This window comes from Mustela erminea, chromosome 2 (genome assembly GCF_009829155.1).
Source record: "Mustela erminea isolate mMusErm1 chromosome 2, mMusErm1.Pri, whole genome shotgun sequence".
Taxonomy (NCBI): Eukaryota; Metazoa; Chordata; class Mammalia; order Carnivora; family Mustelidae; genus Mustela; species Mustela erminea.
In genome coordinates, this window is record NC_045615.1 from 165,256,853 (window position 1) to 165,270,928 (window position 14,076).

General features: G+C 40.1%; 1 protein-coding gene and 1 pseudogene across 4 annotated transcripts in view; one reads left to right on the forward strand and one right to left on the reverse strand.

The window, feature by feature from the left end:
- The window catches only part of COPS4 (COP9 signalosome subunit 4), a 37,498-nt gene that overhangs the window by 1,508 nt on the left and 21,914 nt on the right, over nucleotides 1-14,076 (forward strand). For all 4 annotated transcript variants that reach the window (XM_032334778.1, XM_032334775.1, XM_032334777.1 and 1 more), the window contains exon 2: nucleotides 13,992-14,071. In XM_032334778.1, coding sequence (XP_032190669.1) covers nucleotides 13,992-14,071 — 80 coding nt within the window. The remainder of the gene's footprint in view (nucleotides 1-13,991; nucleotides 14,072-14,076) is intronic.
- On the reverse strand, nucleotides 6,318-6,797 carry LOC116584103 (annotated as a pseudogene).

Here is a 14,076-nt window from a genome sequence, read left to right on the forward strand (position 1 = left end):
CAGGGCAGCGGGCAGCTCCGCTGGGGCGGGCGAAGCCGGCACAGACGCACGTGCGCTTCAGGCGGTGCTGGCCGAGCCCGTCTCTCCGCACGTCTCCCATTCAGTCGTCCTTACAGGGCCCAGAGGTGTTCCCCAAGGGTGAGAGTGGAAGCCGCCGCCCGGCGGGCCAGGGGATCTCCCAGTGTCGCTGCTCTGAAACAGTCCAAGTCAATCACCAGACCAGCCCAGATTCAAGGGGAGGAAACATGGGAGACGTGGCCAAGTTACAGTAGAAGGGAAATTCTATAAAATAAAGGAGAGGAAATGCAGAAAGGAAAATTCTATAAAAATAGGCCTTTTTTTTTGGTATTCGTAATTCTTGATAGAGAAGGTACCGAGAAGAGGATGGCCTTTGGAGTCTAAAGATTTCTTTTTACAAGAAGCTGTTAGCATAGAGAAGAGAGGCTAATGGGAGGCCCTTTAGCTCTCTTTGACTATTAGGCTGTTTTCCCAGGGCGTCCGGGGGGCTCAGTCAGTTAAGTATCTGCCTTGTGCTCAGGTCGTGATCTCAGGGTCCTGGGATCAGATACTGCATCCGGCTCTTTGCTCACTGGGGAGCCTGCTTCTCTCTCTCTCCCGCTCCCTCTGCTTGTGCTCTCTTTTTCTGTCAAATAATTCAATCTTAAAAAAGGAGGGCTCTTTTGTAGAAAACAAAATAGACTCCTTTGCCTCACAGAGATAGACTTTTGATTAGAACTTTTTAATAATAGAATGGAATAGAACTGTCAAAAAACAGAAGACACTTACACACCAGGTACACACTAGATAATACACGCTGTGGACTCTCAAGGGCTCCTTATAACAGAGTCTCTGGTTCTTTGTTATTCCCACACACAGCAGTTTTAGTGGGTCCCATCTCAAGAGGGAAGTTCCCTAACGTCTGGTGTTTACCATGTGCCAAGCACATCGTTATTTACATTTTTTAATCCTTAAGTAATATTTATATTGCATATGAGGAAACTGAAGTACGGAGGTGAAATACCTTGCTTGAGGTCGCATAGCTTCTGGCAGTGCCATAATTCAACCTGTATGCTTGGCTCATAGCCCTTGACTCTAAGCACCTCTACCTTTTGGCCTTAATAGACTACATTTCAGGTAGTGATTCTTTTTGCGGGGGCCTTAAAATACCTATCTGCCTCCACTCTTTTCCACTTAACACTACATTGAAATATTTAGAATACTTAAAGATCAACCTCATTTAGGAAATTATTTCTTTTTTTTAGCATTTTAAATTTTAATTAAAATTAAAATTTGCTGAGACATCAGTTGTTAATCTTACTGAGATTCTCGCATATTATCATTTTCTTTTAAAAAATTTTTCTTATTTAAATTCAATTTAGTTAACATGTAATGTGTTATTAGTTTCAGGGGTAGAATTCAGTCATTCATCAGTTGCCTCTAACACCCAGTGCTCATTTCGTCAAGTACCCTCCTTACTCCCCATCACCCAATATCTCATCTTCCCACCCTCAGTTTGTTTCTTACAGCGGAGAGTCTCTTATCATTTGCCTCGTCTGTTTTTATCTTATTTTTCCTTCCCTTCCCCTGTGTTCATCTGTTTTGTTTCTGAAATTCCACATATGAGTGAAATCATATGTTATTTGTCTTTCTCTGCCCAACTTACTTGGCTTAGCTAAGTACACTCTAGTTCTGTGTGTATAGTTATAAATGGCAAGATTTCATTCTTCTTGACAACTTAGTAATATTCCTGTGTGTGTGTGTGTACACATACCACATCTTCTTTTTATTTATTTATTTGACAGAGATCATAAGTAGGCAGAGAGGCGGGGGGGGGGGGGAGCAGGCTTCCTGCTGAGAAGAGATGCGGGGCTCGATCCAGGACCCTGGCATCCAGGACCCTGACCTGAGCCGAAGGCAGAGGCCCAACCCACTGAGCCACCCAGGCGCCCCGTACCACATCTTCTTTATCCATTCATCTGTCGATGGCCCTCTGGGCTCTTTCCATAGTTTGGCTGTGGTGGACATTGCTGCTATAAACATTGGGGTGCACATGTTCCTTCGACTCACTGTTTTTGTATCTTTGGGTAAATACTCAGTAGTGTGATTGCCGGGTTGTAGGGTAGCTCTATTTTCAACTTTTTGAGGACCCTCCATGCTGTTTTCCAGAGTGGCTGCACGGGCTTGCATTCCCACCAACAGTGTAGGAGGGTTCCCCTTTCTCCGCATCCTCGCCAGAATGTATTGTTTCCTTAGTGGTTAATTTAGTTATTCTGACCCGTGTGAGGTGGTATCTCATTGTGGTTTTGGTTTATAAGGAAATTATTAATTAATTTTATAACAATTAATAAATAATTTATTGTTTCTCCTAGGTATTATCATATTTAATTTCCTGAAACTTCTTTGTGATGTATCTATGTGGATTTGTTAAATCTGTCAGTTGGGTTTTTTCTGTGAGATAAACCACTCGAAAACTTAGTGGATTAAAACAACAAGCATTTACTTTGTTTATAATTTGTTGGTGGGCTGGGCCCAGCTGGGTGGTTCTCTGTCCTGCGTGGTCTGGGTCGCACACATACCTCCCCCTTGTGCCTGCTGTCCACTGCAGATCGGGCAGGCACCGCTGCTGTGCTGCGTTGGTGGGGCAGGTGGCGGTGACCGGGCTGCGTGTTCCGTTATCCAGCAGGTTAGTCTGGTCTTGTTCGTGTGGCCACAGCAGGGTCCAGGAGAAAAGGACATACACAGGACCTCTTGACGTCTCAGTTCACAGCAGCACTTCACTTCTACTAAATTCTGTTAATCAAAACAAGGCCAGATCAAAGAGGTTACATAGTCACACTGCAGGGGCATATATGCAGAAGGAGAAAGAACTGTGGTTTTTCGTTTTGTCTTATTTTTGTTTGTAAATACTCTACTGCATCATTCTGATGGTGCTTCGCTGCATTTGTTGAACAGATCTATTCGACTCTTTCATGGTCTGGGATGTTTCAGCTGTCTTTTACAAATGTAGCCTGTGTTGCATTCCATTCCCTTCTCTGGGATTCCAGTGAAGCCCCCATTAGGCCTCTTACTGTGACCTCCATGTCTCTAACCCTGTCTTCTGTACTTAGCTTTGTATATATATATATTTTTAAGATTTTATTTATTTTATTTGACAGATAGAGATCACAAGTAGGCAGAGAGGCAGGCAGAGAGAGAGGGAGGAGGAAGCAGGCTCCCCACTGAGCAGAGAGCCCGATGTGGGGCTCGATCCCAGGACCCTGGGATCATGACCCGAGCTGAAGGCAGAGGCTTTAACCCACTGAGCCACCCAGGCGCCCCTGTACTTAGCTTTGGACTGCTTTATTCCGGATAGACTTTTCCGTCCTGCCTCCTAGTTTATCAGTTTTTCAGATGTGTTTTATCTACTGTTAAGAACTTCATTGAGTGAGCTTGGATACAGTATTTTTTAGTTCTATAGTTTTTGGTGGTTCTTTTTTCTTTTCTTTCTTTCTTTTTTAAATATGGTTTTTAAACTTTCTATTTTAAGTACGCTGCATGTCTGACGTGGGGCTTGAACTCAAGACCCTGAGATGGAGAGTCTCATGCTCTGCTGACATGCCAGCTAGGTGCCCTGGTGGTCCTTTCTTCAGATGACACTTTTCATGATTCTCAGTTTCTTGCTGAAACCTTGAAGCCTGAGTTTATCTCTGTAAACATGATACGCGTAATTGCACTGCAGTCTTTCTGGTAGTTGCCGGTATCTGGAGGCCCTGCTGTTGCTGCTGTCTGTTGCTTTTGTTGACTCTAGCTCATAGAGTTATATGCCTTGTAATCTTTGTTGGGCAAGTTATTTAAAAATATACTTTTCAAAACATTTGGAGGCTTTAGGATTGTAACCTTTCATGGAGGATTTTCATTGCCTTCTGCCAGTCACCCAAGGGTGATAGCAGTCTAGGCTCAAGACTTCAGAATTTTATGGTTTACCTAGATGATCCTTAGCATAGAAATTGTAATCTTATTTCCAAAATGGTAGCGTTTCCTCCTTTGGCAGGTGTGGATCTCAGATTTCTTTTCTTTTAGCTTCTGTAGTTGGCCAAAAATTACAACTTTCCTCTAAGTGTTTCTAGTAGATTGGCAGAATGCCCCAAGGCAGAGCCCACCAGAAGTGCCACTCTGCCTCTCAGCTGTTGGTTCACAGTCAGCAAAGGCTTTCAGGCAGATGCTCTTCGGACTCTTATCTTCTCCTGTTTTTTTCTTTCTTCTTAGGATTTTATGCTATTAATTTTTTCTTTTTTGCATTTTTTTCAGCTTTTTATGTTTTTATTTTTGTTTTGAGGTGGAGTTGGTCCAGTCATCTAATTTGTCATTACCATAGGTGAAAGATCTACTAATACATACCTGTTCTACTTGTTTTGATTCTAAATAGTGACTGTGATACATTTTCATGTAGGTGTGTATTACTTACCTTCAGATTTAAGTGCCAAGAAATCAGGAATCAGCACAGTGGACTTTAGTTCATAGACGTAACTGGATGTTCAGTAGACATTTGTTGATGATGGTAAATGGATAGGGTAGATGCAAGCACCTTAGTTAAATTTGTTTTCCTCTCTAATTTTTATTTTTTTTAAGTAGGCTGCGTGTCCAGTGTGGAGCCCAACACGGGGCTTGAACTCATGACCATGAGATCAAGACCTGAGCTGAAACCAAGAGCTGGATGCTTAACCGACTGAGCCACCCAGGAACCCACCTCCATAATATATATATATTTTTAAATATGAAGCCAACATCATTCCATTTTTGTTTTTTTTTTTAAAGATTTTATTTATTTATATGACAGACAGAGATCACAAGTAGGCAGAGAGGCAGGCAGAGAGAGAGGAGGAAGCAGGCTCCCCGCTGAGCAGAGAGCCTGATACGGGGCTTGATCCCAGGACCCTGGGATCATGACTCGAGCTGAAGGCAGAGGCTTTAACCCACTGAGCTACCCAGGCGCCCCTCCATAATATTTTTTAAGGAAAATGTATTTGGTATCTGTCATGTTCTCCATATCAGTCATATCTCCGTTTTTTCTGTTGAGTGCTTAGTAAAAAGATGTTTTGTCCATGGAGCCTTCTCTAGCTAATCTAACCCCTTTTGGTTTTACTCTCTTCTAAATTAAAATATTACCTCTTCATTTTTCATCTCTCTCTTTTTTAATTTTGTTTTTACTTTCTCTTAAAACATAAGATATTTCTGGGTTTATATATACCTATATGTTTTAAATTACATTGCACTGAGTACATTACTCTTTTTTTTTTTTTTAAGATTTTATTTATTTATTTATTTATTTATTTATTTGACAGAGAGAGATCACAAGTAGGCAGAGAAGCAGGCAGAGAGAGAGGAGGAAGCAGGCTCCCCACCAAGCAGAGAGCCTGATGTGGGGCTCGATCCCAGGACCCCAGGATCATGACCCAAGCCAAAGGCAGAGGCTTTAACCCACTAAGCCAGCTGGGCGCCTCTGAGTACATTTCTCTTAAGAGTAGAGCCTAATACATTTTCTCAGATACATAGGTATGTAACAACTATCCAGATCAAGCTGGGGAATATTTCCAGCATGCCCAGAGGGCCCCTCATGCCCCTTCCCAGTCATTGCCCTCAAATATAAATACTCTTCTACTTCTGTTACCGTGAATTGGGTTTGCCTGTTCTTGAAATGCACATAAATGGAACCATTCAGTTTATACCCTTTTGTGTCTGTCCTTTTTCATTTAACATATATGTGGGATACATTCATGCTTGAAGCGTTCCTTATTGATTTGTAGAATGCCATTTTTTTAGCGGGCTTCACTTTCTTATTGATGATCATTACAATTTTTTGTAGTTTAGAGCTATTTTGAATAAAGCTACTATGAAAATTTTTGTATTTATCTTTTTGTGGACATAAACATTCATTTTTCTTGGATATCTACCCAGGAGTAGAATATTTGGGTTATAGAATACACGTTTAGTTTTAGTAGGTAACTGCCAGTGGTTTTCCCGAGTGTAGATCACTTTACACTCCCGTGGGGTATAGGTGAGATTAGTTCCCCCACATTCTCACCCTTACTCAAATTTGTTAGTGTTTTTAATATTATTCATTCTAGTGGAAGTATAATAGTATCTACTTATGCTTATAATCCGCATTAACTTAATGAGTATTGAGGTGGTTGGGAATCTTTTAATATGCTTACTGGGCATTTGGATGTTATCTCTAGTGAAGTGCTTATTTATTTATTTTTTATTTTTTTGCCGAACACATGGATTTCAAGTATCTTTTCTATCTATGGCTTGCATGTTTCACTTTTTTTTTTAAGCTTTTAATTGAACAGGTTATAGAAGAGGTTTGATAGACCAGAGCCCATGCCATCATCACAGTCCTCTGATTCTTCTTTCTTTGCTTCCATTGTCTTCTCTGCTGGAGCAGCGAGCAGGACCTCCTGCTGGCACAGCACCAGGTGCTGGGGTGGCTCTCCCAGCCGCTCTGTTGGCCCCTGAGGTTCCTATGTTGACACTGCCCAGGGCCTTTGCAAACAAGCCCAGCAAGAGAGGTTCAACAGTCCTACCTGGTGTTCTAATGAGGGCATTGATCTTTGCTCTGTGACCTCATCGTCCTGCAGGGTGAGGGCCAGGCAGATGCAGGCGAGTGCCGGGCGGACACAGGGGATGTGGCCTCACCCGATCTCGGCATTCGCTTCCTTGAGAGGACCGAGCACCTTAAGGGCAGCTGAGGAAAGCATGTCTCACTTTCTTAATGGTGACTTTGATAGCTATTCTTAATTTCAAAGAAACATACCCATTTTTTATTCGTACAAAATTTTTTTTCTTGGGGTGAGAACTTTTAAGAACTACTTTTTTAGCAACGTTGAAATATGCAACACACAGTATTATTAACGCAGTCGCTGTGCTGTACATTACATCCCCATGACTTACTTACTTTATAACTCGGAGTTTGTATCTTTCCCCATCGTCCCCCATTTTCCCAACTCCGCTCCTTGCCTCTGGCAGGCACCGGTTTGATCTGCATCTGCGTGTGTGGTTTGGTTTTACTTTAGATTCCACGGTAAGAAAGATCGTTTGGTACTTATCTTTCTCTGTCTGATTTATTTTACTTAGCATTAATGCCTTCAGGATCTATCTGTCTTGTTGCAAAAGGCAAGATTTTCTTTCTTTTTATGGCTGAATAATATTCCATTGTATTTACACAAGTGTTCTTTATCCATTCATTTATAGGTGAACACTTTAGTTGTTTCTATATCTTGATTATTGTAAATAATGCTGCAGTGAACATTGGAGTATTTATATATCTTTTCAAACTAATGTTTTCATTTTGTTTGGTTAAATACCCAGTAGAAATGTTGGATCACAAAGTGGGGGTTTTTTTGAGATTCTTTATACCATTTTTCATAGTGACTGCACTAATTACATTCCTACCAACAGTACACGAAGGTTCCCTTTTTTGTGTCTCTTCCCCAACACTTGTTACTTCTTGTCTTTTTTTTTTTTTTTTAAGATTTTATTTATTTATTTGACAGAGATCACAAGTAGGCAGAGAGGCAGGCGGGGGGCAGGGTGGGTGTCACGGAGCAGAGAGCCCAACACGGGGCTCAGTCCCAGGACCCTGAGATGACCTGAGCCAAAGGCAGAGGCTTCACCCACTGAGCCACCCAGGTGCCCCATTTCTTACCTTTTTAATATAGCCATTCTAACAGATGTGAGGTAATAGCTTATTGTGGATTTGACTTGTATTTCTCAGATTATTAGTGATGTTCAGCCTGTTTTTGTGTGACTTTTGGCCATCTGTATGGGGAAATATCTGTTCAGTTCCTCTGCCCCCCTCCCCCCCTTTTTTTGGAGAGACAGAGAGAGAGGGAGGAAATGAACAGGGAGTTGGGGAGAGAGAGGTGGAGAGACTGAGAATCCTAAGTAGGCTTTGTGCCTAGTGCAGAGCTGGATATGGGGTTCCATCTCAAAACCCTGAGGTCATGATCTGAGCCAAAATCAGAAGTCGGATGCTTAACCAGCTGAGCCACCCAGGTGCCCCCCTGCCATTTTTAAATCACTCTTCTATTTATTTTTTTGCTGTTGAGTTGTATGAGTTTCTTAATATATTTTAGATATTAACCCCTTATCAGATATATGATTTACAAGTATTTTTCTTCCTTCTCTAGGTTGCCTTTTTATTTTGTTGATGGTTTTCTTCACTTGAAGCTTTTTAGCTTGATAGAGTCTCCTTTATTTTTGCTTTTGTTGTCACTGCTTCTTGAGTGAGATCTATAAAGATATTACTAAGACCAACATTAAGTTTACCACTTACATTTTATTCTAGGAGTTTTATGGCTTCAGGTCTTACATTCAAGTCTTTAATTCATTTTGAGTTTATTTTTGTGTATGGGGTAAGATAGTGGTCCAGGTTCATTTTTTTGCCTGTGGCCGTCTTTTTCTCGGCACCATTTATTGAAGACACCATCCTTTCCCCGTTGTATATTCTTGCCTGCTTTGTTGTAAGTTAATTGACCATATATGTCTGGGTTTATTGCCAGGCTCTCTATTCTGTTCCATTAATCTGTGTGGCTGTGTTCATGCTAATACCATACCATTTTGATTACTCTGCCTTTGTAATAATTTGAAATCAGGGAGTGTGATGCCTCCAACTTTGTTGGTTTTTTTCTCAAGATTGCTTGGTTATTCAAGGTCTTTTGTAGTGCGATACAAAATTTTAGGTTGTTTGTTCTGTTTCTGTGAAAAATGCTGTTGGAATTTTGATACGGATTTCATTGAATCTGTAGATTGCTTTGGGTGGTATGGGCATTTTAACAAGACTGATACGTTCGGTCTGTGACAATGGAATGTCTTTCCTTTTATTTATGTCTTTAGTTTCTTTCATCATTGTCTTATAGTTTTCAGTGTACAGATCTTCCACCTGGGTTAAATTTATTCTTTGTTCCTTTATTCTTTTTGATGTAATTATAAATACGATGTTTTCTCTTCCTGATGATTTGTTATTAGTGTGTAGAAACACAACAGATTTTTAAAAATTTAAATTCAATTTAATTAACATATGGTGTATTAATAGTCTCAGAGGTACAATTTAGAGATTCATCAGTTGCATATAATACACAATGCTCATCACATCATGAGTCCTCCTTAAAGAATGCCCATTACCTGATGCCACCCACCTCCCCTCCAGCATCCTCTAGTTTGTTTCCTACAGTCGAGAGTCTCTTATGGTGAGACACGTGGGTGGCTCATTGTTTAAGCATCTGCCTTGAGCTCAGGTCATGATCTCAGGGTCCTGGGATTGAGTCCTGCTTCTGGCTCCTTGCTCATGAGGGAGCCTGCTTTGCCCTCCGCCTGCTGCTCCCCCTGCTGTGCCCACACTCTCGCACTTACTCTCTCTCTCGGACAAATAAATAAATAAAATCTTTATTAAAAAAAAAAGTCTCTTATGGTTTGTCTCCCTCTGTTTCCTTCTTATTTTATTTTTCCTTCCCTTCCCTTATGTTCATCAGTTTTGTTTCTTAAATTCTACCTGTGAGATCATGCATACATACATATACGTATTTGTCTTTCTCTGATGGCCTTGCTTCATTTAGCATAATGCGCTCTAGTTCATCCACATGTTGCAAATGCCAAGACTTCATTCTTTTTGGTGGCTGAGTATATTCCATATGTATATGTATATATATATAAAATTGTGTTTGTATATAATATTTGTATATATTTATACATATATAGCATCTTTTTTATCCATTTATCTATTGATGGGCATGTGGGCTCGTTCCATGTTTTGGCTATTGGAAACACAACAGGGGTGCCTGTGTGGCTCAGTTGTTAAGTGTCTGCTTTTGGCTCAGGTCATGATCCTGGGGTCCTGGGATTGAGCCCTGCATCAGGCGCCCTGCTCTGGGGGAAGCCTGCTTCTCCCTCTCCCACTCCCCCTGCTTGTGTTCCCTCTGTCGCTGTGTCTCTCTCTGTCAAATAAATAAATAAAATCTTTAAAAATAAAAAAAGAGAAAGAGAACAGATTTTTGAGCATTGATGTTGTACCCCACAACTTTACCGAATTAATTTATTAGCTCTTGCAGTCATATTTCTTATATTGTTCAGTTTTATTCATTTCAGTGACTTTTGTTTTATTGTAATTTGTGATAATATTACTTGATATTTAAATTTTCATTTGCCTAGGCTATAGCTTCAAAGACTAAGGTTATTTAAAGTCTCTTTAGTATCATACACAGAATCTTATACAACATTTAAAAAACCCTAGGTGCTCAATTCACATTTTTGGCTTATTTAATATGGCATATTAAATGACTTTTAAAAGATTTTATTTATTTATTTGATAGAGAGAGAGAGATCACAAGAAGGCAGAAAGGCAGGCAGAGGGCAAGGAGGAAGCAGGCTCCCCGCTGAGCAGAGAGCCCAGACTCAAAATCAGGATATGTTTTACACCAAAGTTCATAATTTTAATCACAAAATTACATTGCCTTAAATTTTTACCACTGGTATTTTTTTTTTAAGATTTTTATTTATTTGACAGAGAGAGATCACAGGTAGGCAGACAGGCAGGCGGTGGGGGGTGCTCCCCGCTGAGCTGAGCCTGATGCGGGGCTCAGGATCTCCAGGATCCTGAGATCATGACCTGAGCCGAAGGCAGAGGCCTAACCCACTGAGCCACCCAGGTGCCCCTAAATTTCATTTATTAGAGGGAGAGAGAGCACACAAGTGGGAGGAGCAGAGGGAAAGGGAGAAGCAGACTCCCCACTGAGTAGGAAGCCTGACTCGCAGCTCTATCCTGGGACTCTGGGTTTATGACCAAGCTGAAGGCAGCCGTTTAACTGACTGAGCCAGCCAGGTGCCCGATTGATTATTTGAATCCCAGATTTAAATTAGGTTTATTAGTCATTCCTTATTATTATTGTAAAGAATTAATTTCTTATTCTTAGATACTGGAATACTGGGATTTACGTATTAGAGAATGAGTAAGATAGCATCTAGCCTGAACTCTGTACCTCTCTTTCTTAATCTGTAAAAGTTGAGAGTTTGATTAGGCAATTCGTAATGCTCTGGCAAGTTGTATGATGTGGTTAATGTAAAAGTTTTATCACTTTCTAGGTTTTTTGTTGCTGGGTTTTGTGTGTGTGTGTGTGTGTGTGTGTGTGTGTGTGTGTGTGTGTGGGGTTATTTATTTATTTATTATTATTATTTTTTAAGATTTTACTTATTTATTTGACAAACAGAAATCACAAAAGGTTCCCCTTTGTTGTGTTTTTTAATACAGATCAGTTGACAAGTTATGAAACAGTGCTTTAAAACTGGTTAATTAGAGGGGCGCCTGGGTGGCTCAGTGGATTAAGCCTCTGCCTTCGGCTCGGGTCATGATCTCAGGGTCCTGGGATCAAGCCCTGCATCGGTATCTCTGCTCAGCAGGGAGCCTGCTTCCCCCCGCCCCTGCCTGCCTCTTTGCCTACTTGTGATCTCTCTCTCTGTGTCAAATAAATAAGTAAATAAATAAAATCTTTAAAAAAACAAAAACTGGTTAATTAGAAAATTTCTGTGCGACATTGTCGTCTTTGAGTATAATATTGTTAGTATAAAATAATCTATACGGATGTCAGATTAAGGGGGCTTAGCCATAAATATGAAAAATATGAATAATAAGCTGAATAAACCATTGAATGCCCAGAGCAGTGAAGTAGATGTATAAATATAGATATGGGAAATAGTATATGTGCATGTGTATGTATGTGTATATAGAGAAATATGTGTATATATATGTGTATATAGAGAAAGAGTGAGATAGTCCATGTTAATGAATTTTCAGATAGCTGAATAGTGTCCCTCAAATTTTAAAAATAATTTTAAAAATATCAATTTTTATTTTAAAGCTTAATAATATTTCCTTGCTTTATTAGAGTAGTAGTTCTCTTCTTTTGGAGTTTGTTGCCTTTTCTGTCAGTTTATCTTTCTTACAAGTCAGTTTGACTCGTGTTTTTGAGAAATCATATAACCACGGTTCAGAGAGTACTGTATGGGTTGAGAATCAGTAAGTGTTGAATGGTAGCTCGTACAGAATACAAATCATAAATTTGAATGGGTTTGTGCCCTATTTGTATATATTTTTCTTTCTATTTTTATATTTCTGTTTCTTGACTATATTCTGGATAACATTCTGAATAATTGGCAATACTGTTAGGTTTGTGAAATATATTAACTAATGCTTTTAATAAATATTACTATTAAGACAGAGGGATAAACAATAGTATAATACTTGTGTACCTACCACTCAGTTTAAGAAATAAAATACTGTTTTATTACTTATCAATACTGTTAAATATTTGAATGCTTGTGATACGCTGCTTTAGGCATTGTGTGTATAGCAGTCAACGAAACAAACAAAAATCCTTGTCCTCCTGGAGTTTATATTTTTAGGAAGGGGTTTGTCATTGCCTAATAATTGTCATTGTTCCTGTTTTTAGCATTTCCCCCATCCTTTTTTTTTAATTAAGATTCTTATTTATTTATTAGAGAGAGAGAGGGTGAGTGAGTGCATGAGTAGGGGGGAGGGGCAGAAGGAGAGGGAGAAGCAGACTCCTTGCTGAGCAGGGATTCCCAACTGAGGGGAGGGGGCTCAATCCCAGGACCCTGAGATCATGACATGAGCCAAAGGCAGACACTTAACCAGTGGAGCCACCCAGACACCTCTCCCCCATCCCCATATTTTTTCTGATTTGAATCTTACGTGGTCATGAATATTAGGCAGAATAATTATTAGAAGTGATTGCAAATAAAGAATGTATAGGCAGGTCTGAGAACATGAGGCGTGTTCTGTCAGTGCATTTGGCTTGGTAGAGTTTATTTTGTACACACTAAGACATTCAATCCCTAGTATTTTGTTCCACTGCCTAGTCAACACTATCCTATTGTTGGTAACCCTAGTTTCATTAGGTCCGCAAGAGGAAAGGTTCTGGGTTACGTCAAATAACATTTTTATGTCTGTGTAATACATAATTGAAAGAAATATAGCTTATTTTTTAAGACATTTGAAAGAAAGTTGATTTATTTAAAGAGAAGAAGGCAAATCATAAGAGACTTCTTTTAAAAAAGATTCATTTACTTACTTAAGAGAGCGCAAGCTAGCATGTGCACATGCCTATGCCCAAGTGTGGGGAGGGGCAGAGGGAGAGAGGGAATTCCAAGCAGACTTCCTGCTGAGCATAGGGCCATTGGGGGTAGGGGCTCAACCCCACAGCCCCAAGATTACAACCTGAGCCAAAATCAAGTCGTATGCGCAACTGGCTGAGCTGCCCAGACACCCCAAAAGTTGACATTGTAGTTTCAATTTAAAACTAAAACTTTTTTGGGGCACCTGGGTGGTTCAGTGGGTTAAAGCCTCTGCCTTCGGCTCAGGTCATGGTCTCAGAGTCCTGGGATCGGGCCCAGTCGGGCTCTCTGCTCATCGGGAGCCTGTTTCCCCTTCTCTCTCTGCTTCTCTGCCTACTTGTGATCTCTCTCTCAAAATAGATAAATAAAATTTTTTTAAAAACCTAAAACTTTTTCAAGAAAAAATGACACTTTGGATCCAATAACTTAGAGTTACAGATTCACTTTCTTGTGATGGGCTTGAAAACTTTTCTTTTTTAAGTAGGCTCTACGCCCGCTGTGGGGCTTGAGCTCACAGTCCCCTAGATCAAGAGTCTCATACTCTATCAACAAAGCCAGCTAGTTGCCTCCGGGGCTGAAAACTTAAAAAAAATTTGTGGTTTACTGTAAAGAAAACAAGAAGAAGTGATACCTTAGAATTACAGATTTAGTGTTTCTTATGATGGACTGGGAACTTACAACAACAAAAGAAATCTATGGTGTACTATAAAAAAAACAGCAACTAGAGCACTGTGAAAGAAACCAGGATAAACAGAAATGAGTAAACAGAGTGAGCATTACAGTATGTAGCGTCCTCTGAACTTTATTTTCATTTGGTGTTGTTTTAGGTACCGTCAGATCCTGGAAAAAGCCGTTCAGTTATCTGGGGCAGAACAACTAGAAGCTTTGAAAGCTTTTGTGGAAGCAAGTAAG